The following is a 26,380-nucleotide window of genomic DNA, read 5'->3' as shown; positions in this document are numbered from 1 at the left end:
AAGACCAAAGGTAAACAGGCAACCCTTCATCACTTCATTCATTTACTTAAGCAAATGGATTTCCAGATGCTGTAAGAAGGGCTGAGAAGTGAAGGGTAAGCAAGATAAGATCCTTTCCCTTAAAGAGTTCACAATTTAGTGGGATAGACAGCTAAATATGTAAGGAGATAATTACAGTGAGAGATACGATTTTATAAATATGTGTATATTTTCTTAGACAAACATGCACCAAAAGGAAATATGCCCAAAGTTAGCAGTGGTTGTCTCTATCAGATAATTTTTCTCCTTTTTACTTCCTGTCTTTTCAGAATTTTTCCTTCAGTGTATATTTATTATTTTTGAAATGAAGAGAAAAAAATCATGTACAAAAAGCAGCACAATGGGATACATGCTACACTGGAAGTGTGCACAGTATTCTAAGGAAGCAACTAACTTGTCTGGGGAAGGGAAAGAAAACCTTGCAATATCTTATACTAATATGGGTCTCTCACATGCCAACCAAATGCAACATATGGCCTTATTTGGATTCTGGTGTAAGCAAACCATCTGTAAAAATATTTATAAGGCAAGTGGGGAAATTTGAACTCTAACTAGATATGTGATGATACAAAAGGAATATTATTATTATGAGATATGATAAAGGTATTACAGTAATGCTAGGACAAAAAAGAACCTAATCCTTTAGGTAAACATACTGACATACTTGTGGATGAAATGATACGAAGTTTGGGATTTTTACACATAAATCATCCATTGGTTGGGAATATAAAATAAAAACAGTGGTCATGGGCTTCCCTGGTGGCACAGTGGTTGAGAGTCCGCCTGCGGATGCAGGGGAAACGGGTTCGTGCCCCGGTCTGGGAGGATCCCACATGCCGCGGAGCGGCTGGGCCTGTGAGCCATGACCGCTGGGCCTGCGCGCCCGGGGCCTGTGCTCCACAACACGAGAGGCCACAACAGTGAGAGGCCCGCGTACCGCAAAAAAAAAAAAACAACAAAAAAAAACAGTGGTCATGAGTTAATGATTATTGAAGTTAGGTAATGAATTCAAGGAGTTTGTTTCAGTATTTTTACTCCTTTTGTGTTTGTCTGAAATTTTCTGTAATATAATATGCAATAATAATTAATACAAAATTTTTCCTCTAATAAATATAAACAAGTTCAAATATCTCTATCTTCAAGACTCAGCACAAAAGGCATCTTCTATACCAGTGAATGAGCATACAACAATCAAACCATGTGTGTGTTCACACATATACAAACAGCACTGACAAAGTCACTGTGCATTGTATGTTGTCTATTTCATGATCACCTGATCTGTGTCAATGACACGTCTCTTGCAACTTCAACATATATTTTTATATTATTCAATGTTTATAGTGTGCTTACACACAATAATCAAATATTTTAATTTTTTATTATTAAGGAAAGAGATCTTCTCTTTGAAACCTTTCCTGATCATTCACTCCATTATTTGCACCCCACCCGAACTCTGCACATACAACAGGGAACCCATAACACACTCTCATGTTTATTTGTTCACTTACATTTAAGTGAGATCAATGTGTAACACATGAAACCTATTCAGTAAATAGTTGTGGTGGTGCTTGTTATAATCACAGTCCTTTCTTTCAGGTTATAAGACCAGCAGTGACCATACCTTACTTATCTTTGTATACCCAGCAATTATCTCAATACCTGGTACATTTTGAGTACTCAATAAATATCTCTTAAATGAATGAATGAATAAATGAAACTTTATCTCTTAAATGAATGAATAAATGAAACTTAGGATTACTCCACTCATAGACCGATACTACGTCTGGCAGAAACATCCGTAAGACTGAGGAATGTAAATGACTCCATGCCTTACAGTTTACTCAGTGCTCCACAGCTCATTTGGTCAGCAACAGAACATGTTCTTAGATTTAACACAGTCACTTTGAGTACAAATGGCGGAGAAAAGTCAAATACCTTTTTCATTTTTGGCAAGCAATGCATCGTGCTCAATAGCCATCCCTTCCCTTAATTCCATCCTGAGTCCCTCCCAGCTGCAAACATACATTGTGGGGAGAGGTAAGTTAAGGACAGGACAAAGGACGCAGTGAGGCTGAGGCGACAGAGTAAATCTCAGTGACTGACTATTTCACCTAATATTTGGTAATGTTTATGAAAAGCTGAAAACACTTCATAACTTATTTTTTAGGCTGTGTCAAAATATTCCTGGCATCAAAATGATTTGATCCAGACATGTACTCAATTGTTCTCCACAATTACACTGTAAGGTAAACAGAGCCTGCCACCTCTGTTTTAAGGAAGAGGAAATTTGCCCTTCACTTGGCTGGGATTTTAAATTGGGAGACAATATTTTTCATGCAGCCTACTGGGATATTAATGCTATGTCATCACTGCCAAGAAACAACTATTTGTTTCGAAGTAGGTGTAAGAGCAAAAGTACTCTTTAGATTCTTAAAGAAAGTATTTGAGTGATATCCAAATTCAAAGACCTCCAAAATGAGGGAGATGCATCTGTTTATTTTTAGGTACTTGAACAACTAACTTGCTCCTTGAAAAGCCGGGGTGCAGAAATCAAAGGCCTGATTGTGCTGAATTCTTCTCTTTGGTCATTATTCAGACTAGTTCCCAGCATGCCACAGTCCAAAGGAAAGGGTCCAAGCTCTGTTTAAAAATCAGAGACTAAACAGCTTACTCAGCACCCTGCTCACATTAGTGTTGCTTGTATTCATCATTTTAAAGTCTTTTGATAGCTCCTTTTATGCAATAATCTTAGGCTTCTGGGAATATTCTCAAAATATAGGAAGAACCTCCCTGACCTAGTTATGATGAAAAATGCTTTTCATGACTACCCACTCTCTTCAAGGAATGCTGGAACAACCAAGTCCTTAGGCATAATTGAATCCTAGGGAAGAATTTTACAAAAGTGCTGCTTTTGTTTTTCTTTTTCTTTTTCTCCTTTCTTGCTTTGAAGAGGGGTTTCCCACGGTGAGGAAGGGGAAATTTTTTATTGAAACTGGCCCCTATTGCTCACCTACCCTGGACTGATGAGGATATTCACCCTTAGGGGAACCAACGATGATTTTTGTTGTTGTTGTTCTGTTTCCTCATCTAGGAGAGTGAGAGTGTGCTGCAGCAATCTATTTGAAAGCATGTTCCTTAAATATCCCAATTCAAAGGACTCCATAGAGCTGAGACCCAAATAACAGCACCAAGGGAGCCCTGGTACGTCAACCCAAATCACAAAAGGCACGGCTTTTCTAAGAATATAAGAATTATATCTACCTTTTAGGTACAGAAGGTGGAATGGAAAGAAGGGCTTTTTGGAGACGGTATCCCAGAATAATCTCTAAGCAGAACCCCTTGCACAAGGTTATCCAGCTTTCCTTGACGGGTGCACGGGCAGAGAAAGCATTTGGTCCCTGAGGTAACGTTTACTTGGGAGGTTACGACAACGATGTGCACGTTTACAGCAATCCAGGTGACCGTGAGCGCAGGAGCACCCCTAGGACTGCGGCACCGAAAATATGCTAGCTAGTCTATCGTCCTCCCCGCTTCCACTCGCTGTGGGGATTGGAGCAGCTTCCGAGGCGCTGACACCACCCCTTTCCGCCTCTGGCTCGCAGGGAGCATGCGCTTCCATCCTCACTTCCTCTCAAGGAGGGAGCGAGAATAAGGAGACGCCCTAGCCGACCCACTGACCGCTCCGCGTCACAGGAACTTCAGCACCCACGGGGCGGACAGCGCTTTCCTCCACCTGAAGACCTGAGTCCCGAGCGCCCAGAGTCTTTCTCATCCCTTTACTCCGGAGCCGCAGAGAGCTCCACCAGCTCCGAGCCCCCGCCACTCGCCCTCCCTGCGCCCGCCCTCCTAGCTCTTCCTGTTTTTACTCCTCCTTTTCATTCATAACAAAAGCTATAGCTCCGGGAGCCCGGCGCCAGGCTGTTTCTGAAGCCAAGCGTGGAAGAATGGGGTTCCTTTGGACCGGCACTTGGATTGTGGTGTTGGTGCTCCACAGCAGCCCAATTCAAGCTTTCCCCAAACCGGCAGGCAGCCAAGGTACGTGGACACTTTTCTGCCCACCTCCCTTTTATTTCGCCATGAAAAGGTAAAGCTTGGTGTAATCCGCGAGCTGTAAATCACCTTGCCTCATTTTCTGATCACGTCATATCCGTGCATATTGACAGAGAAATCAGTTCGAATTTAGAGCCAGAAGACAGATTTTCCTCCCTCACTTTTTACATGATAGAACAATAATATAAGTTGTTTTGAAAGATCTTATTTTGAAATTGGGAGGGGGTGGCTTTCCCGCCTAATATATGGCTTGGTTTTTTTGTTTGTTTTTTTCCTAGTCATCTTACAACCATTCTCAGATATTCTATTCATAAAACGTGCAGTGTATGAAGAAAGCTTTTAATGTGCCAATAATACCAATCCAGACTATGCTCTGTCTAGTTGAAAACAGCTGGTAAACCAAGTGTTACAACAATATGTTAGATTTCTGGTCAAAAAAAAAAAAGAAAAAGTGTAATTCTATTAACTCAGGAAATACACCAAGATAATAAGCAAGGCAACACTGATAATCATCGTTATTGGATAATCTTGATAATCTCTGTTAATATATATATTTGTTTCACAGTCATCCAAAAATATTTCTCCTTTTATTTTGAAAATTTTATTTAATGAGACATATTGTCTTTCCAATGAACAATTAAATTTGTATTTGTGTGTGTTTATTCTAGACAAACCCCTACATAATAGAGAATTAAGTGCAGAAAGACCTTTGAATGAGCAGGTAGGTCGGAAGTAAAATTATAAATGCTATTCCGTTTTATTTTAGTTATCATTATTTAATGTAACTGTAACGCGAATTTTTAGCCATTTTGAATTCACAAACCTCAGGAGCTTAATAATAAACACTGAAATTATGATGGGAAATATAATTTTGGTAATTTTTATGTCCCAACAGTTAAATATAGAGAGTTCAGTGTAATGCAAAGAGCTGCCTGCATAATAAGCCAGTAAGCGCAACATCACATCTGTTCTATTGTAAGATTTCTTTATCAGAGATTTATCTTTTACCAATATTATCAGAGAGGGAATTAATATTTATAGACCATCTGCCCTTTATTTTATCTCATTTAATCCTTATGACATACTTTGAGATAGAAATTATTAACTACATCTTACAAACAAGAAAGCTAAATCCCATGGAGATTGAATTATTGAGCTGTCATATTTGGTAAGTGGTGGAGTAATGATTTAAAACCAGGTCTATCTCCTGTTTCTTTCACAGATTGCTGAAGCAGAAGCAGACAAGATTAAAAAAACATACCCTTCAGGTAATAAGAAATTACACTGATGTTAATTTAAATAATGTAGGCTATGAGAAGCTTAACTAAAACGGATGTGCCTGGTTTGGGGGCTTTTCTTCCAGAAAACAAGCCAGGTGAGAGCAATTATTCCTTTGTTGATAACTTGAACCTGCTAAAGGCTATAACAGAAAAGGAAAAGAATGACAAGGAAAGACAGTCCGTAAAAAGTTCTCCAAATGATAATAAATTAAACCTGGAAGATGTTGATTCAACCAAGAATCGAAGACTGATTGATGATTATGATTCTACTAAGAGTGGACTGGATCATAAATTTCAAGGTAAATGAAGAAAAAGAAGTTTTGCTACCTATTTTCTCTAATTTGGAGTTTCCCATTATGGGTAAAGAGAAAGTCCTGTATTTTAAAAATATCTCTTACACACTTACAATCCTTTATTAGTCATGTCCAAAATTGAGATAAAGCCCAAACTTACTGATAATGTGCAAAGCTCCAGCTCCACAGAAGCCCAGATTTTATTTTCTCTTTAAAGGTTCCTTTACTGATGCTTTGAAAAAAATTTAAATCTACTGTCTATATTTTATGTTATTGAATTCATTTTAACATTCCAATTTAACTATTAGTACAAGCAAAATATCATAATTCTCAAACAATTAAATCAACAAAATACCCCCCCTCCCCAAGTGGAATATTCGTCACTCCCTTTTCAGTGTTCTCTTCCTAGCTATATCCTTTCTCCCTAGGTCATTCTAACCTTTCCACGGCTTCAGTTACCATCTATATCCTGATGTTTCATATCACTAGCCCAGAATGGTCTGAACTATAGACCTATATCTAGCTAACTACCGACTTATCTTCCCTTGGAAGTCTCAGATGCACCTCAAACTTAACATGTCTAAGATTAAATTCATAATGTCTGTACACCTTACAACTTAGCCCTCTTTCCTCTAGGAAAGGCACTACTATACATCCAGCTTTTCAAGACAAATCTATGAGTCAAACTATTTCTTTTTTTCTTTACCTCTCAAATTCTAATCCACCAGTCTTAGCAATTTTATCTCCTATGTATCTCTCAAAATCTTCTTCTCTATCCCCAATCACCTCCATCTTTTTCCAAGCTCCAATCATGTCTCATTTGAACTAGAGCAAAATCTTCCAATGGATCTTCTAGCATTCGCTCTGACCCTCTCCATCTTATCCTTCATGTAGCAGCCAGAGTGATCTTTTCAACACACAAACATGAGCATGTCTCTGTTTTGCATAAAACCTGTTAATAGATTCCCATTTCTCTTAGGATAAAACCCCAAATCCTTAACGTGGCTTCTACAGTCCTACATGGGCTGTCTACTTCTCTAGGTTCATCCAGCGCACATGATCTGACAGAAACCTTATTTCCTTCCTTCATGGCACTTACTGCAGTTTGTAATTTTACATCCTTGAGTGTGACTACTTCTGATTTATCTTTTTCTCCTAAACTCAACTGAAAACTCCATGAGAACAGAGACGGTGTAGTCCAAGTGTCTGGAGCTCGTGAATTTGTTGCATGGATTGATAAATGAACAAATGCACAAATAAAAGAATACATGAGGGAGTAAATTAACTATTGTACCGAGGCATTGAGGTCTTCCTCAGTGTGTCTTCCATTCTGAGTACTGGTGCTTAGGAGTGACTACAGATTTTCTCATGTGTCTTAATTCTTTTCCACGGACCACAAGAGAATTATACTGATTATCTCTGTCAGAAAACAACTGCCAATTAAATTTGACTTTTATAGGCTATTGTAGCCTGAGGAGAATTCAGAAGTGTGTTTTATATAGATGGCGTGGGGGAGATGGTCTATATTTTGACACATTTCATATTGTATACTATTCAGGGAAATGTTTTGGGGGTTTTTTTGTGTGAGGGTTTTGTTTTTGTTTTTGTTGTTGTTGTTTTGTTTTGGCTGTGCTGTGCATGGCTTGCGGGATATTAGTTCCCTGACCAGGGATTGAACGTGGACCCACGGGAGTGGAAGCAATGAGTCCTAACCACTGGACCACAAGGGAATTCCCAGGGACATTTTTTTTTTGAATTCTACTTTTTAAACTAAGACATTTGGGCTATAAATAAATAGGCACTGGGCATAGCCCCATGAAAAATAGATTTAACCACTTTGATTGAATCGACCATTTGATTTAATAAAATAAAAAAATAGTCTAAAGTTTGTTTGACTGCATTTTTTGGTCAGATGGGCTGTACATGCAAACAGAGGCAGATCTGTTTGTGATCTGATCACTAACTTGAGCAACTTATGTTTAAATTGTTCAACATTTTATTAACATGCAAATAGGTTCAGAACTACCAAGTGCTAGTTTTGATGGTTCCAGGTTTACCCTAGGGGTCATTTTAAGTCCACTTGAGTATACAAAAAAGATTCTTGGAGAGAATGATATGAGTGAATTGCTGATTTTCTCTCATACCCTGGTAATGCTGGAACCAGAAGGTTTGGGACCACTCAGGTGACTAGAACCTCAGAGGTATGCAGACTTACATCCCAGAAGGGAGGGCAAGGGGCCTAACTGCTGCAGGGTGCTTTTATACCTTTAGGAAACCTCTAAATGGGCTTGTGCTATAGGACCCACCAATTCTCCGTCTCAGTGTTTTCTACAGTATGTATGATTCAGGATTTTTGTAAGTTTCTTTTAGGAAATAGTGCTTTGTGGCTCCTGTGTGCACTCACCAAACAAATATTCATTGAGCAATTACTATGTATCAGTCTATGAGCTAGACAGTAAGCTCTGTGCAGTTAGGGACCACATCTAAACTCCTTATCACTCTCTTTCCAGTCCTGGCCCATATTAAGACTTTAATACAAATATATTGAATACATGAAGGCCAAGTGCCATATTAGATGCCTGGAGATTCAAATGTAACTGAGCAGATGACAACTTTGAACAAGGCCCTTTCGCATCCACTTAGAGTTGTAAATGCTTTAAAAACTTATAAATATTGAACTCATGTCTGGTTTCCCTCTGAGGTCTGTATAGGAGGGTGAAACACCCCTTCACGAGCAGTAGAGAAGCCATTCTGAGTAATTCTGTCCATTGTAGAGGAGCAGGGGAAATCACTGGAAGGCAAGGAGCATTGCCCACCTGCTCAACTATCAACCCCATCTAGCGAAGCTCTGCTAGGGGAGCCTGAAGTTCCTGGCTCAAGAGAATACAGCATTGCAGAGGAGGAAGCTATTTCTTCAGAGTGTTGCTAATGTTCTTCCTGTTGTGAAGTAAATGAACTGAAAAACAGTCATCTCATTTATTTTCCAGCTTCAGCAGGCAACCACTCTTCTTCCTTTTTCAGATCCCGAGGGATAAGTGGGAAGGGAAATAAATGCTTCCACCTCTGCCTAGACCCAGGGAAGTGTCTGCTCCACATATTCCCGAGAGTCTGTCTTGCAACCCACAAATGGAAAAATCAGACCTAAGTGATAGTGAGTCTCTGCTCCTGAAAAACATGGGTGATGAGCCCAATTTTCAGTCAGCCAGGAGGGGAACTGATTTTACAGGGTTTTCTAAGGGACTTTTCTGCTCATTCGTCACGCTGGTACACAGGACTCAAAGGGCTCACAGCTCATGGGTTGGCCAACAACTCAGCAATCATATACTGTCAGAGAACTTCCAGCCCTCTGTGTGTACTCACCCTGCTCATTTTCCTAAGCTTCTTTCCAAACAGCAAGAAGAGGATATTCTGCCTGAGGCTGCGCATACTTCCAGCTTCATAGAGTCTAGAAGAAGTCTATGAATCCCCAGGAGCTATGGAAGAAAAGGAGAGAATCAGAATAGAAATATGTACTAGGTTCTTCTTTCTTTGAGTGAATATCAGAATTATTAGGGTAGGATTTGGCTAGGGATGCAATGTCTATTTTCTCTAGAAGATAATTGTAGTTCCCTTATTTCAGGTACAAATCTACGGTTCATAAAACTACGTTAACTTTCATACGATACTTTGCAATTTAAAAGGTGCTTTTACATCTTATTCCATTTGATCCTCACAATCCCATGAAATAGATACTCTTACTAACTTCCTTTACAGTGGTCCAAGGATATATAGATAACAAGAGGGATCACTGGAGCTAAATTTCTGATCTTTCCAAGCTGCCTAGAAGTGACAGGTTAAGTGCCTTGTAAACTTGCATATATGAATATACTGTTCCATGTGGTATAGATTGGAAAAGACCAGTTAATTCCTGGGAGTGCTCTGTGGACATAGTGCAAAGCGTCCTTGCCACCAACCCTACTGTATCCTTCCTTTCCCTCAGGAAGGGCCCTTGCTTTAGTCTGGAGTAGTGCTGCCAAATGTATTCCCAGGAAAGCCAAGGATACATATCTGCGAGCTTCTCTGCTGAGATTTACATAGATTTACATATTGCTTTGTGCAAACCTGTGATCACATTTCAAAAGCCTAAATTCCAGGCACATAAAATAAGTTCCCCATTCTCTGGAGAAAGAGGCTTGTCACATTAAGCTGCCTTACATAAAGGTGCCCTGACACATACTCAGAAGTAAACAGTTATTCCAGGTAAGTCATAAAATCTTCAGTACATACTCTCTGATTCTGGGTGTAAGGCAGGTTTCCCCACCCCCAGCCCAGGAATTTGCCTGCAAAGGGAGTACATGTGCAGGTAATACCAATCTACTCTTGTGGGGAAATGGAATATCAAATTATATAATATATAGAAGGGTGCTTTGAACAATACTGCATACTATCTAACAGTATTTTACTTTTTGTACTATTAGTGCTAAAAACGGAGAGGCCTTTTGTGTTATTTTCAGATCTTCCTCCTATAATCACATAAGAAGCTTTCAGAACTTCCATTATCATCCCAGGTTCTTAACTTGAAGTCAAATTTTATTTTAAACCAAGAGTTTACATGGACTAAGCACCACCTTTAACATATTCCAAACATATTTGAGTGTACAAGATATAGATTATAAATCTAATGTAATCCAAGAAATAGGTCTGTGACCACCACAACGTGAAGTTGTGATTGCTCTGTCTAGATGATCCAGATGGCCTTCATCAACTAGATGGAACTTCTTTAACTGCTGAAGACATTGTCCAGAAAATTGCTACCAGGATTTATGAGGAAAATGACAGAGGAGTATTTGACAAGATCGTTTCTAAACTGCTGAATCTTGGCCTAGTAAGTCATATGCATGAGAATAAACCAAACCTTAGGTTGGAATATGCTAAGAAGCCAAGCCACTTCATTCAAAGAGCCAAATGTTTATAACGCATCTACTTTATACCAGTCACCATGGGTCTCGAGGACAAGTAAGACACCACTCTTTCCCTCTAGGAATTTATGGTTTATCAGAGGCACTAGACAAGTACGCAAGTGCTCATGATGCAAGGTGCATAAGAACCATCTGAGTGGTTCAGTGTGCCAGAGGGTGGATTATATCCAGTTATGCAATAAGGAAAAGCTTCAGAGGAGGAGGTGTTTGAAGTGAGCTTAGAAGGATGGTTGGGATTTAACCAGCAGAAGTTTAAAAAAAAATGTGTTCGATGAGAAGGAAATAAGATGTGCAAAGCCACACAATGATTGGGAAGCCCTAAGCAATTCAAACTGACCCTGCCCCAGCTTGGCTCCCAGATACTAACACAGGCCTGGCAGGCTTTAGGAGAGCACTAAATTTGCAGGTTTCAAAGGTTACCTACTATGACCTGCAGCTGAGGACTGAGAAACAACCCTCAAGTTGTTTCTCAAATTAAGTATTCTGTGGGTTCCAACAGATAGGACTGATGCTTGCACAATGGGCCCAAAGACACTTCTTCCCAGGAGTGCTGAGCAGTTACTGTGAAGGCCAGCATGTAGTAGAGGCATAATCAAGGGATGTTCAGAAGAGGGACCAGAACATTCTCTAGTCTTCTAAAACTATGTGTTCAACTAAAGAGTTCAGTCTAGAATTTTTTTTAAATCACAAAAATGGGAATAACAGTTATATGTTTTGACTCTTTATAACAGATCACAGAAAGCCAGGCACACACACTGGAAGATGAAGTTGCAGAGGTTTTACAAAAACTGATCTCTAAGGAAGCCAACAGTTATGAAGAGGAACTCAATAAGCCAATGAACAGGACTGAGAGTCAGGCTGGAAAAATACCAGAGAAAGTGGTATGTATATGCAAATGTATATGCATCTATTATGTATGTGTATATGCATGTGCATGGATGTGTGTGTATACTTGTATTTGTATATAATTAATACAGTCTGTGTATAATTAGTACTTCAGTTTGTGCCAAATAAGAATTGGGGTATGTGACATTTTTAGCCCACTTAAAATATATACATTAATGAAATACCAATGAGTTAAAAGATATAAATGAACTCCACTTTGAAAATAGTATAAAGATGCATGTTATATTACATAGTAAAGATTATGCCTTATACCCCAGAGTAAAATAACACATAATATTATGTGAAACGGTTATTTCACATAACAATTCATATAATCACAGTGCACTGGATCCAAGTATTTCACAACAGAAGTTGGTATCCAACTTCTGTTCACAGTGGATGTCATCATCTGCTCCCAAAACCCCAAAAAAGAAACTTGGGCTGATTTGATCCTTTTCCACACCAGCTTTTATATTCCTCAGAGCTAGTTGCCTCATGCTGCCTCTCTGTCTACCCTGTGTCCTCCCACCTGCTCCTTCCTCTTTCCATTGGCTCAGAGGTCTGTCTGTCATCCTTTACTTAGACTTGCCATTCACTTGTCCTTGTCCTTGCTGGACTCCTTGCCTCTTCATCTTTTCTTTGGCCTCAGCCAAACTACTAAAATCATTCTCTCCTCCTTGAATTCCTTTTTAAATTTCTAGATGGAGCTAACTATAGGAGGATATAGGAGGATATCAAACTCCTCACCTCTCCTTTCATTTTCTCCACCAGAGCTCCCATACCCCATGCATGGCTCTCTAACATCCTATCCCAAATACAAGGAAAAAGGGTATATAGACCTATGGTCCTATTTTAGGGAAGAGGCTAGAAAACAGAAACTGGTATGGATTGTTTTTGTTTTGTTTTTTACTGCTAGCCAAAAATTCTCCTTTGTTCTCCCTACTTCCAATCCCCACCATCTGCCATTTTGAAAAACAGCTTTTCAAGATCCACCCACCCTAAAAAAAACTATCTAGATTTATCACAGAACTCATGGCTTTTACTCAAACTTACCAATCTGAACCAAAACTGACATAGCAATTTTCATGATCCTTCACTCCCATTATATACTCCTTACTTCCCATCTCTAAAATGTCCATATACTTGACCTGCATTATCTAAATGCATAAATGCAAACAAAATATTCTTTCAGTAAATGTTTATTGAGGTACCACCTATGTACCAAACACTGGGGATAAAATGCTCATTTAAAAAGATACAATCCCTGCTCTCATTATGCTTAAGGTCTAAGGGAAGAGGTAGATGGTCTTGAAATAGTCACGTATTTTATTTTATTTTATTTTTTTAATAAATTTATTTATTTATTTTTGGCTGTGTTGGGTCTTCGTTGCTGCACGCAGGTTTTCTCTAGTTGTAGCGAGTGGAGGCTCCTCTTCATTGCGGTGCGGGGGCTTCTCATTGCGGTGGCGTCTCTTGTTGCAGAGCATGGGCTCTAGGTGCACGGGCTTCAGTAGTTGTGGTACGTGGGCTCAGTAGTTGTGGCTCGCAGGCTCTAGAGCTCAGGCTCAGTAGTTGTAGCACACAGGCCTAGTTGCTCTGCGGCATGTGGGATCTTCCCGGACCAGGGCTCAAACTCGTATCCCCTGCATTGGCAGGCAGATTCTTAACTACTGCGCCACCAGGGAAGCCCAGTCATGTATTTTAATTGTGACTGCATTAAGTACTCTGAGAAAAGAAACATGGTTCTGCTAGACCTCATAAAAAAGGAACCTGTCTTGGACTTAGGCTTGGGGAAGGCTTCCCAGAGGAGGTGACTTGAGCCAAAAACTGAAGGCTGAATAGGAGTTAACTTGTGAATATGATAGGCAATATGTAGAGAAGGATGTGTGGAGTACCCAAGTAACTGAAACAAGGACAGTGTGGCTGCCACACAGAGAGAGCAATGAGAGATGAGACTGGGGAGGTGGACCCAGGCCAGATCAGCAGGGTCTTATCAGCCATGTACAGATTCTGATCTTTATCATAAGAGCAATGGGAAAACACTGAAGGATTTTAAGCAAAGGACTTACATGATCATATTTTTAAAAAGATAACTGGCTACAACGTGGAAAATGCAGGGTTGGGAATAGATTGGAAGGTGGGTGGTGTACCAGTTAAAAAGTAAGAAGTGAAGGTAGCTTGGACTAGAGTGGGGTAGTGGAGAAAGTGAGAAATGTACAAATTTGGGATAAATTTAGACAGTATGGCCAATAAGGCTACTGATGGATCGAATGCAGGGAAATGAAGAGGCAAGAAAGGCTCTTACATTTCTGTCTAGTTCACTCAGTGGAGAATGGATCATTAAGATAGGGAACACTGGACACACATCAGGTTTGGGAAAAAGAGTCTTGTGTACCCTCCCAGCCAGCGCTTAAAATGTCACCCAGGAATCACTAAGGTATGATTGCTCTGCTAGCATTAGACATTGTGACAGGCTTTCCTGTATCTTGGCACCATCCCTCTTGGTAGATTCTATAAACTCAAAGCTCCCCTCCTTGGTGAAAGGCAGTTTTATGAAGAAACACTCATGAGAACTAGTGGAGGGAAACTTGGCCAGGGCAGGAACCTGTCTATTCTCCCCTGAGCAGGAGCCAGGGTCTTCAGGTAAAGCACCTGTCTCTAAATCCCAATGATCTTCCCATGTAACTAGATGCCCACACGCCTGCAAAAGAGTTTGATCCTGCAGGAGCTTACAAAGGAAGAGATATTCTTGCACTTCAATTCAAGCGCGTCACAGAGGAAAGAATCATCCTGGATTGTCATCAGTTCTAACAAAAATGTTTATTTTGTATTGATTTTTCCCCCACTGTAGACTCCAATGGCAGCAATTCAGGATGGTTTTACTAATGGAGAAAATGATGAAACAGTGTCTAACACCTTAACCTTGACAAATGGCTTGGAAAGGAGAACTAAAACCTACAGTGAAGACAACTTTGAGGAACTCCAGTATTTCCCAAACTTCTATGCACTACTGAAAAGTATTGATTCAGGTAAACATTGTTTTCTGACCATGTGGAACAGAAACAGTAATTCCAGGAAATGTGTGGGTGGGGTTTTTTTCTTCCTGTTTTCAATTTCTAAATTCAACCATCAATGACGTATATTATGGCCTCAGGGAAAATAGTTCACATTGATTTTTTCAAAAGAAGTGTACTAGCCATGGAAATATTTAGGAAAGGGTAATCAGGAAAGGTGGAATTTCTGGATAATTTAATCTTCATGTTAACAGAGGGTTCATTTATTTGTTCAATAAACAGGTATTGAACACATGCTGTGTTCCTGGGATTGTAGTGAACCTTGTACCGATATAGGGATGAATCAGAGTGTTCCTGGCCTGACCCAGTTCAGCCTCAACTTTTATTGCAAGTCTCTTTTCAAAAAGGCTTTATTTTCCTCTCTTAGTAAGAACAGTGTATGGAACATAATTTATTATTTTTAAATGATTCAGAATTTTGCTTTTTAGATATTTTCAACTTGTCTTCAAATGAATTGAACTAAACATTGGACTAATGAAGGTCAGGAGCCCAAAACACGCTTGGGAAATGTTCTGCTTTTTTTTTAAAAAAAAGTCCTTAATGTGTTGCTCTCTTTTCTTTTTTATGTGCACCAAAATAAGTTGACTGAAGATTTCAGTTCATGTTTATTTTTGGTTAATCTGCAAGGAGGATAATAATGTGCCAATTTTCTGTTGTTATTGTCCATATAGCTGCCCTGCACTGCCTTATAGCTTTTCTTCTTCCTGTTTAAAGATTCATCGCCAGTTTGAACATTTGTAATAAAGACTTCTGTAATTGTAACATCTTTCCCCAAGAAGTGACCTTAGAGTAGACTTCATTTCTGGGGAACATCCTTTTGTCCTTCAATCCCAGACATTGGCCAGATGGCACCAGCCCCCCTGCTGGTGTCTGCAGGGCTTGTACATCTTGAGGGTCTATTCTTGCCCCACTGGTTGGCAGATACCCAGCTCAGAACCTCTGTCATCCTGGTGAATCACTTCTTGTCAGTGAAGTGTATCAGCATAATACCAAATATTTATATGGATGTGACCTTGAGCAAATAATGTGATTGCTGAAGTTATTATTTACCTGCCCTTTTCCAGGATTTCTCTCCCGCACCTCTTCTCCCACCTTCCTCTCTCCCAACTTTGTGACTTTTGTGGTATTTTTAAGATTCCACTGTATGGAATATTCTTTATTTTGTGTGTTTTTATCTTTCAGTTTCCTTGACCCCATTCCTTATTGCCTTTGTTTTTATAGACTTTTAATTTAAATACTTACACTGAGGTCTTTGATAGTACCCATCTTTTTTACCCAGGGTCTGAACCAATTGAGAAAACCGAAGTATCTTTGCTACTGATACAGACTGGGTTGTAGAATGTAGCTTGGTGTGAGAGCCAGCAGTGGGCTTGTCTACTCCCTACCCCCAGTCTAGCTCTTGGAACAGCCAATCCTGGAAGAGTTTGAGTCTGCACAGCAGGCACATTTTTCAGTTCCCTGCCTTCCACTGTTCCAGGGGAACGGAAAGAAGAAAGATTCCAAATCCCCATCCTTCAAGAAAAGTAGACTAATGGCTGTTGGCTACCAACCTCATCTGTGAGGAGGATGAAAAAATGGGGGGAAAGGCTAGAAGTATGTAGAGAAAATCCTTCCTGGCAGCTGAAAGAATAGGGAAACAGTTCTCTAGCAACTTAGTTTTTCTTTCCTTCAAAAATGGAAATAGCTTTTTTTTTTCTGATTTTAGAATTAATATAGCCACCGAACTATTATGGAGTCATTGGCCATCTTGTTCTATCAGGATACAGAACAGTATGTCACATATGAAGTTTCCAAGAAACTGTTAGTAGTGGTTGCTTATAGGAAGTAGGAGTTGTGGGGAGGGAGAGGAAGAGAATATTGCTTTCACTGTTTACTTCTGTACCACTGGAATATTTTCACTATATGCGTTTATTCCTTCAAATGAAATAAATGTTAGAAAGCAATATATACTACTGTTAAAAAGTCAACATTGCATTTAAAAAATAAAGAAACATGTGTGTCCCTATTTCAAATATTAAGCTTGATTAATGAAAACAGGTCATTCCTTCCCTCCAAAACATACAACCAGAGTAGAGAAAGGTTGTTGGGTTACAAGTCTTCTAACTTTCCTTTTGAGTTTATATTATCTCAGGTTGCAAACTGTCTCTATCATCTACTCTATCAATAAAATATTTTAGATTAAGGTAAACCGTTTTGGAGAAGTTATAATTACCCATTTCTGAAAAAGTTCAGTATACCTGTACATTGTTCTGTATTACCAATCAAGTCTTGGGCTTTTCAGAAATTAAATATATTTTAGCTATAAATGGTTTAGCTATATATGTAGGGAGAACTATTTCAATAAGATGCTGTATTTCATAAATGAACATTGAAAGATGAAGCTATACTCCACTAGTCCTTAAAAAATTATTTTGTCCTTTTATATAGAAAAAGAGGCAAAAGAGAAAGAAACCTTGATTACTATCATGAAAACGTTGATTGACTTTGTGAAGATGATGGTAAAATATGGCACCATATCTCCAGAAGAAGGTGTTTCCTACCTTGGTGAGAGTCCTACCTCTTTTGTTTTCACAGTGGTTAGTTTTCATTGTCCAAAATGAATGAGGGATTTGGCAACAATTATTTTACTAATTGGATAATTTATGCCAAAGTAGCCTGAATCATCCGGGTAATCAGAATTGCCCAGCTTGACAACGCATACAAAGAAAATTAACTAGACGTTTTCAGCTCTTTATATTTACAGATCCAGTTCAAATACAGACATTTCACCTTTGTTATATTTTGTCTTATTAACATTTTCTAATAATCTCGCCAGAGATAATATTATTAAAATTTGACTTTTTTTTTTCCCAATTGTGTTTGCATGGTTTGGGACAAAAAGAGTCTTGATTTTAACCAGTGCGGCCTGTGTGTGGTGAGGAGGAAGGAGCACTGGACTAGGCATCAGAAGTTCTGCTTCCTGGTCCCAGCTCTGCCTCAGACCAGGTCTGTCATGCTGGGGAAGGCACTCACCTTTCTGGACCTCAGTTTCTGTATCTGTGAAATAAAGGACTCTGTTACCTCTAACCGGGGCTGGTAAACTACTGGCCATGGGCCAGTCTGTCCCATCACCTATCTTTGTATAGCACACAAGCTAAAAACAGCTTTTCCATTTTTAAATGGTTGAAAAAAAATAAAAATAATAGTGTTTTGTGACATGAGAAAACTACATAAAATTCAGATTTCTGCATCCATAATCAAGTCTTATTGGAACACAGCTGTGCTTCTTTGTTTTAGTGTTGTCCGTGGCTACTTACATGCTACCATGACAACACTGAGTAGCTGCATATGGCTGTCAAAGCCAAAAATACTTACTAACTGGCCCTTTATAGAAAAAGTTGGCAACCTTTGATTCCTTGAACTTTATAGATAAGCTTAATCTTTGATTCTGCATGCAAGTTGTTAAAAGAAGAAAAGCCTTTTGTTTTCCTGCTTGGTTTAGTTAATCACCAAATACCATTCATCTCAGAAGTCCTTTGGGCAAGATGAACTCATGGCCCCTTACTCTGATCACTGATGCGGGAGGGAGAATTAAATGGAAGAGAAAATCTCATAGGATAGAGTAATCCAGAGTTGTTCTGTATAAATGCCATTTTTTCCTACATGAAAACTAGTTTTACTGTTTTTTTTCTGATTATAAAAGAACATATTTATTTAAAAAAATCAGTCAATGCAAAAAGATATTAAAAAGACAGTGAAAAAATCACTCATAATATATATATTATGTATATAATACATAATAATGTATGCACACATACACATACATACCTATGTCATTTTTTTTCTTTTATCTTATTTAACAAAAAATGGGCTCTAGTTACACACCATGCTTTGTGGCCTACTTTACCCACTTAATAGATCTAAAACATTGTTTCAAATCAATCATTGTTTCATATCAATACCCTGTGACTCATATTTCGCATTTAAGTCATTTATTCTATGGAAATAAATTAGAGATGCCGCAAAGGCTTGTGTGCAAACCAGGTATTTCCACTATTATTTATAGCTGTGCTGTCCAGTGTGATAGTCACATGTTGCTATTTACATTAACAGTAATTAAAATTAAGCAAAATAAAAAATCTGTTTTCTCAGTTGCTCTAGGCATATTTCAAGTGCTCACTTGCCACAGGTAGCTTGTGGCTACCATATTGAACAGCACAGAAATGAGTATTTCCATCGTTGCAGAAAGTTCTATTGGACAGCACTGGCTTATAGAAACAAAACAATAGAAATAAACTTGCTACCCCACAAGAGGAGACTATATAAATTATTAATTCTTATTTAGACTAAATTTTATTTTTTAATGTTTGCGTTTTTAATAATTGTATGTTTATAAATTGTGTTTTAAATATTGTTTACAAACAATATGTTATAAACTACTTTTAATAATCATAGTGTTTATAAACAATAAATAAATAAATATTGTTTATAAAGACTAATGATGGGGGAAATGTCCATGATATATTATTGAATGCTTAAAGCCATTTAGAATATGACCTTAATTTTGGTGTTAAAAAATGGATATGCATAAAGAAAGAAAGTTGGGGAAAAAAAAAGTTAGAAAGAAATATACCAAAACATTATCTGGGCATAGTAAGTGTTATTTTTTCCTTACAATTTTCTGTTCATTTTCGTATATAACTTTTACAATCAAAAAATGAGTTGTATGTAGAGAATTTTTCTGTACAAGCATGTTGGCTTTTGACTGTCGCTGCCATGAAGGTATACCCTCAGACCCTGAAGGGCTCAGGGGCAGCATGGGTAGAAGAGAGAGGATTAACTAATCTCCTCTCTCCTCCATCTCAGCATGTGACAAACAATGATCAGTGATCTACCCTTCTGTTCTGGTCCCAACAATGTATGGTGACTACGAAGTTTGCCAGCTGTGGTCGCTATCTCAAAGAAGAAAGCAGAATGTGTCACATAATAGGATATACTGATTTTCTTCTCAAAAAGGGGTGGGGTAGGGTAGAAGGAAGAATTTTCTTGGGGAGAAATAATACAAAGTAATAATGGACTCTTTATAGACAAATTGCAAAGAACTGCTTGTTTGCAAATAACCCTGTCCTATTAGTAAGATGGATATGTGACTGGTTAAATAACTGAATACCAGGGTTGTGGATTCTAATTCATTGACTGCCTTGAGGTGGTCACAGTCTAGATTCCTATCTGGTAACACCTACAAGATGTTACTCCAAAGAGCAGAATTAGGACAAAGACAAGAATACAGATTTCAGCTTAATATGGATAGAGAAATTCTCGCCCTTAAGACATCTAACATGAAGGAGGTGTTAGCTAACCGTGGTAATCATTTTGCAGAATATAAGTGTATCAAATCAGTATGTTGTACTATACCTTAAACTTACACAATGTTCTATCTTAGTGAAAAAAATATTTTTTAAGACTAACAATAGAACTGGCTGCCTCGTGAATTAGTGAGAGCCCTGAATGACAGAAATCCAACTGTTTGGCTTAAGCGACAAGGGAATTTATTTCCTCATGTAACTGAAAAGTCCAGGGGTGGGGGTAGTCTGGCTTCAGGTTTATGAAGCCCACCACAGTGTGAGGAATCTATCCCTCCCCATCTCACTGACTTTTTGTATGTTGATTGATTCCAGATAAACTGCTCCATTCTGGAAACAAGATGGCTGGTACAGCTCCAATCTCACATCCGCACAGTAGAGCAATCCTGGTGGAAAGAGAGCCTCTTTCTCTTAGCATTGAATCTCACTGGCCTGGCTTGAGTCATGTGCTCCTCCTTGAACCAATCACCATAGCCTGAGGGCTGGAGCAGCCAGGCCTGGGTTATTCAGCCACCAGTGGAGCAAATTTGCTGAGAGTGGGAGAGGTCTGGGTTCTCCAAAGGAAGATCAAGGTGTAGTTACCAGAAGGCGTTGAGTAGGCCCAAACCACAGTTGTCCATTATAGGCCTCAATCACAGTGGTCACAGAAATGTGGAAGGGACTTCTGCAGTTAACTGAGTAGGAAGCTGAACTTGAGGATCTCAAATTGTATGCCTTTCCATCTTGAGAGTCAATGAAATATAATCCATATCAAAGCCCCTTACTAGCAGTGCTAATATTGTGGAATTGCTGTTTGGCTATTTCTGGTGAGATTTAAACATTTTTAGGAAAACTTTGAAATGGTCTTTTAGGACATAAAATTTTATTTCTTCTCCTCCCCCCTCCAGAAAACTTGGATGAAACAATTGCTCTTCAGACCAAGAACAAACTAGAAAAAAATGTTACTGACAATAAGAGCAAGCTTTTCCCAGGTATGATTTATTTTAGTATTTTTCCCCCGACTTTTAGCAAAATAACCCTTTTGAGTGGTAAACCATGAACTTCAATAAACATTGATAAAGAATTACAGATTTCAAAAAGTTTGAAAACCTGAAATCCAACCATGGGATTAAGTAGCGATAACCTTGGCCAGTCAGCACAGAAATTTAATCCCAAGAAGCATTGAAAAGAAATGAGGACTTTACTGAAGCGGTGGCTGGTGGGCAAAGGTGAGAGCTATATCCCAAGTTGAGCAATCCTTCCTAAAATTCTCCTTTAGGTATCTTTTTCTCTCCCCAGATCACCACTGTCCCTTACCCTCCGTCCCCTCCTGCTGCTCCCTCCCATACTCTCCCCTCCCAGCTCTTCTTTCTCCTCTGGGACAGTCTGTGCCCCCGTGTGGTATGATTTATGCCCTTCTCTTGGTTTCCTCACTTCTGCATCTCTACTCATCACCCTGCTTAGCATGGCGAACACCACGGAGCAGAGCCGTACAAAGGAGAATTTCAGGGATGAGGAAGGCGCAAAAAGAGAAAAGATCACCAACTCTTTTTTTTTTTTTTTTTTTGGTACGCGGGCCTCTCACTGCTGTGGCCTCTCCCGTTGCGGAGCACAGGCTCCGGATGCGCAGGCTCAGCGGCCATGGCTCACAGGCCCAGCCGCTCCACGGCATGTGGGATCTTCACGGACCGGGGCACGAGCCCGTGTCCCCTGCATCGGCAGGCGGACTCTCAACCACTGCGTCACCAGGGAAGCCCAAGATCACAAACTCTTATACTTTAATTTTGTGTCCCTATCACAGAAATTATGTACCTATGTTTGATAGAATATACAGCCCTTTAAAATGATGTTTTCAAGCAGTTTTTAATAACATGGAAACATTCTTCCATAATGATGCTAATGACAAAAGCAAGGAACAAAATTGTGCCACAAGTATGAAAAAAATGCATCAAAAAAGTATATATATATACTACAACACTAGTAGTGGATGTTTAAGGAGACAATAACTGATTTTTCTTTTTTCCTATTTTTCTGTAGTAATAAACCTTTTACTGAAAAAAGAAAAAAGCTTATCATTAGACTGCTTGACATTCCCTATTTTACTGACTACAGGGATGCATTACCATTGTTTTCAAGGGGTTACCTACTTCAAGTTTTATGATTCTTTAATTCAATATAGGATTTCTAGAAGGAAGTATAGTTATTTTTAAGTGAGAAGTGAGCAAGCGTTATTATTGACAGCAAGGGTTCAATACTCTTCTTTGCATTAGGGTGACCAGGGATAAGGGAGTATGAAGAAAGAGGCAGGAGAGAAGTCCAGCCATAGCCCCAAACCCTTAGGTGCTACTCTGAGTAACAGACTGTTCTTCAAAAACAACATCAAGGAGAGATGGGGCAACTACAGAGTTATTTTCATTTGGAATCAAGACTCAAATTTACTTTGGAAACTGACCTATCCCACTTGAATGCCAACACTGATTAAAATAAGGAGAATAATCTACAGTCTAATAACACAGTGTGGCAGAACAGAAAAAACGCAACCAGAATCCAGAAAGCTGGGGGTGGGGGGTGTTGGCCCAGCTCTTCTGCTAACTCAACGGGTGGCCTTGGGCACATCTCTCCCCGCTTTGGGCCTCAGTTTCCTCTTCTGTGAAATGGTGGGGAGGGAGGAGTCACACTAGATAATCACTAAGATCTCTTTCAGCTCAAAAAATGATCTGACCTCAAACTACACCTTTTTAATAAAATTTATTTCTACACTAGGAATTAATTAATAGATAGGAAATAGGGTTATAATAGTGCACAATCTGATTACAGTGCCATCAGAGAAGAGTCATGAAGAAACAGACAGTACCAAGGAAGAAGCTGCTAAGATGGAAAAGGAATACGGAACCTTGAAGGATTCCACAAAAGATGAGGACTCCAACCCAAGAGGAAAGACAGATGAGCCAAAAGGTATGGAATTGACAGCTCTACGTTGACAATGAAATTGGGGAAGCAAAAACTTTCACTTGAAGGGTCATCCACAAGTCAAGCCCCACCAAATCGGAGAAATTAACATCATCTGTATACAGAAGATTCAGCACGTGGTACCTTTATTTGAATAGCAATTTTTTTTAATGGTCTTGAGTCTTCTGGAATGGCAAACTGGTTTCATCTTTTGATGGACTTTACCGTCCAATGGGCTTTTGCACTTTGGGAGGAACACTCATGACCATTTGTGCATTGTTCAATGTCCAATTTATGATCTTATGAATTTATTAAGCAATATTCATTTAAACGTAATTGACACTCCTCTTAATAGTCACATACTACTTATTTAACAAAGTCATCAAAATTTATGGATTTAACAAAGCAAATTTTCTTAATCATTTATACTGATTGCAATCTGACACTTTCAAAGACTTGATTAAAAATCATAAATCAAATATATTACATTTCCTTAAATAACCTAAATACCTTAAAAAAGCAAACACTAAACTAGCCCAGTAATTATAAAACTTGTTTTTATCCTTATTCTTACACATTCCTGGGGTCAAATTTTTACTCAGCTCTAGTAAGTCTATATGATATAAATTCACATCTTCCAAGGTTTGAGAAACTTAACTGTACCCAAAGAAAAAGACCCTATGAAGTTGCAAGTTCAAAGTCATTAACCCTCTGATTTCAGGTCAGGATGCGGGGTCTGGTTGCACAGTCCAATGTTTCAAGCCCCTTTAATTACAAAGTGTGCTGGTTACATCATAGAAAATTTATGTCTGTATCTCAGATAGATATTCTTTTTCTGAAACTCAGTGTCTTTACCAGAAGCTGTGAACAGATGGCTTAAACCTACTTTATTTTTTGTCATGATATATTGAACTCTTTGGTATAACTGGAACCCTATTTATATCTTTTTCTGTATCTCATTAGTAGGGTCATCTTGAGGTTTCCTTCCCTGGAAGCTGAGGGAATGGGTCACTGCTCTCTTGGGAGAGGGGGTAGCAAGTGTGACATTCAGCTAATTTATCATCTGGAAATACACCTTTGGGCTCCCTTTTCATTGTTTATTACATATAATCATTAGTGGCAATGAACTGAGGGACTTCCCTTATTCCTTGCTGTAATATGATAGGAGACCACAAAAGCTGATCATGTTTATGGTATAGCTCTTAATTTTGAAGAGACTGCTTGGCCCTCATACAAGTTCTCAATCTCTCTTGCTCATACAGATAGAAACAGGTTCACATTCATACTTGATAATAGACCCATGCTTAACAGTGTCTATGTATTAAGTAGAAAAGAAAGAAGCTAGCTATGTATTTAATACCTTGTAACTTAATAACAAGTACAAACTGTTTCTCTCTTATATTACTACTCTCTTTGTTAACACTTTATATTAAATTTCTCCATTTATGTAAGTTGTTCCAGTTAATGATGATAATGACAACGATGATGATTTTTCTGTTTAAATTGGTGTAGCTTGGGCACCAAGTTTCTCCTTTGTCCTTTTTGCCCTGTACCCAGTGGTTTTTAAAGCATCTATGCTCTCTGGCAACAACAGACTATTTTTTTTTAATTGAACTATAGAAAAATGTTATATTAGTTTTAGGTATACAGAAATATATATATATTTTTTTCAGATACTTTTCCATTATAGGTTATTACAAGATATTGAATATAGTTCCCTGTGCTATACAGTAGGTCCATGTTGTTTATTTATATATAGCAGTGTGCATCTGTTAATCCCAAACTCCTAAACAGGCTATTCTAGACCTACTCTGAATTTTCCTGTTCCCCCCCCCCCCAAAAAAAAAACTTGAAATCAATTTTCCTTCAAAGAGTTCTGGTTCCTTTATGTAGAAAATATAGAAAATCCAACCTGAGTTACATGGGTTCAAATGAGTGGTGATGTTGGCCAAAGGTAATGCTTGTATTCCAGTTATTGGGACTTTTTGACACAGGGCCGAAAAAGAAATTTTTTCTTAATATATCAAGTTCATGTCGATTTTTCCTATCTCATGAAGTTTTAGATTATTACACCCCTCTTCTCTCTAGGATGGATTTCATAGACCACCACAATTTTCTCCTATATTGACATTACTGACATATGAACTCTAATTGTTTGGTGGTAGCCTATGTTGGGAAAGGTTATAAGGTTGCATCTGGACTCAGGAGGAAAGAATGTTGCGATGATTAATTAATAATGTTTGTCATGGGCATGGAAACGGGGAATTGGTGATATATGTGTCACTTTTGCTGGCCAGTCATGCTGCCTTGATGTTTCCAGTCAACCCTAGGCCCACTTTGGATGAGTGGTAAACTTTTTTTTAATATCTTTTTAAAATTATAGTAAAATATACATAACATAAAATTTACCATTGTAGCATTTTTTTTTTTTTTTTCCTGTACGCGGGCCTCTCACTGTTGTGGCCTCTCCCGTTGCGGAGCATAGGCTCCGGATGCGCAGGCTCAGCGGCCATGGCTCACGGGCCCAGCCGCTCCACGGCATGTGGGGTCTTCCCGGACCGGGGCACGAACCCGTGTCCTCTGCATCAGCAGGCGGACTCCCAACCACTGCGCCACCAGGGAAGCCCCCATTGTAGCATTTTTAAGTGTACAGTTCAGTGGCATTAAGTACATTCATATCATTGTGCTACCATCACCACCATCCATTTCCAGAACTCTTTTCATCTTGCAAAATTGAAACTCTAAACTCATTAAATAGTAACTCCCCATTCCCCCTCCGTCTTCAGCCCCTGGCAACCACCATTCTACTTTCTGTCTCTAGAAGTTTGACTACTCTAGGTACTTCAGATAAGTGGAATCATGCAGCATTTGTTCTTTTGCTACCAGCTTATTTCACTTAACATAACGTCCTCAAGCTTCATCTATGCTGTAACGAGCGTCAGAATTTCCTTCCTTTTTCAGGCTAATAGCCCATTGAATGTATATACCACATTTTGTTTATCCATCTGTTTGCCTATGGACACTTGTGTTGCTTCCACATCTTGGCTATTGTAAATAATGCTGCTCTGAACAAACATCTCAAGACTAAAAAATATTCAATTTGGGCAGGGGGAATATTCCTAGAAGTGGAATTTCTAGATCATACGATAATTCTATTTTTAATTTTTTGAGAAACCAGTGTTTTCCATAGTGGTTTCACCCTTTTACATTCCCACCAACAGTGTGCAGAAGTTCCAGTTTCTCCATATCCTCACCAACACTTTTATTTTCTGGTGTTTTTTTGTTTTGTTTTGTTTTTTATTTTTGTTTTGTTTTGTTTTGTTTTGTTTTGTTTTGTTTTGTTTTTATGGTGGCCATCCTAATGGATGTGAGATGGAGGATGAGTGGTAAACTTTTGAAAGACAGCTAAGCAGGAAAAGAGTGGTCCTGTGGCCTGAGATAGAGAGCTAGGAATTGGGCAGCACAAAGGACTACAGCTCAGCGTGCCTGGATCATCTCCTCTGGGAGCAATCCACATGTGATGACCATCCT

General features: G+C 38.9%; 1 protein-coding gene across 1 annotated transcript in view; it reads left to right on the top strand.

Annotated features, from left to right (window-relative positions):
* The first annotated feature begins 3,653 nt into the window (after positions 1–3,653).
* The window catches only part of SCG3 (secretogranin III), a 39,473-nt gene continuing 16,746 nt past the window's right edge, over positions 3,654–26,380 (top strand). The window contains exons 1-10 of the mRNA XM_079912089.1: positions 3,654–4,074; positions 4,758–4,810; positions 5,312–5,357; positions 5,453–5,668; positions 10,384–10,526; positions 11,352–11,501; positions 14,357–14,534; positions 17,007–17,123; positions 20,809–20,892; positions 22,718–22,855. Coding sequence (XP_079768215.1) covers positions 3,984–4,074; positions 4,758–4,810; positions 5,312–5,357; positions 5,453–5,668; positions 10,384–10,526; positions 11,352–11,501; positions 14,357–14,534; positions 17,007–17,123; positions 20,809–20,892; positions 22,718–22,855 — 1,216 coding nt within the window. The 5' untranslated portion in view covers positions 3,654–3,983. The remainder of the gene's footprint in view (positions 4,075–4,757; positions 4,811–5,311; positions 5,358–5,452; positions 5,669–10,383; positions 10,527–11,351; positions 11,502–14,356; positions 14,535–17,006; positions 17,124–20,808; positions 20,893–22,717; positions 22,856–26,380) is intronic.

Source organism: Stenella coeruleoalba (genome assembly GCF_951394435.1).
Source record: "Stenella coeruleoalba genome assembly, chromosome: 2".
Taxonomy (NCBI): domain Eukaryota; kingdom Metazoa; phylum Chordata; class Mammalia; order Artiodactyla; family Delphinidae; genus Stenella; species Stenella coeruleoalba.
Note: the sequence above shows the minus strand (reverse complement) of the source record. Positions and strands in the feature narration are given on the sequence as shown.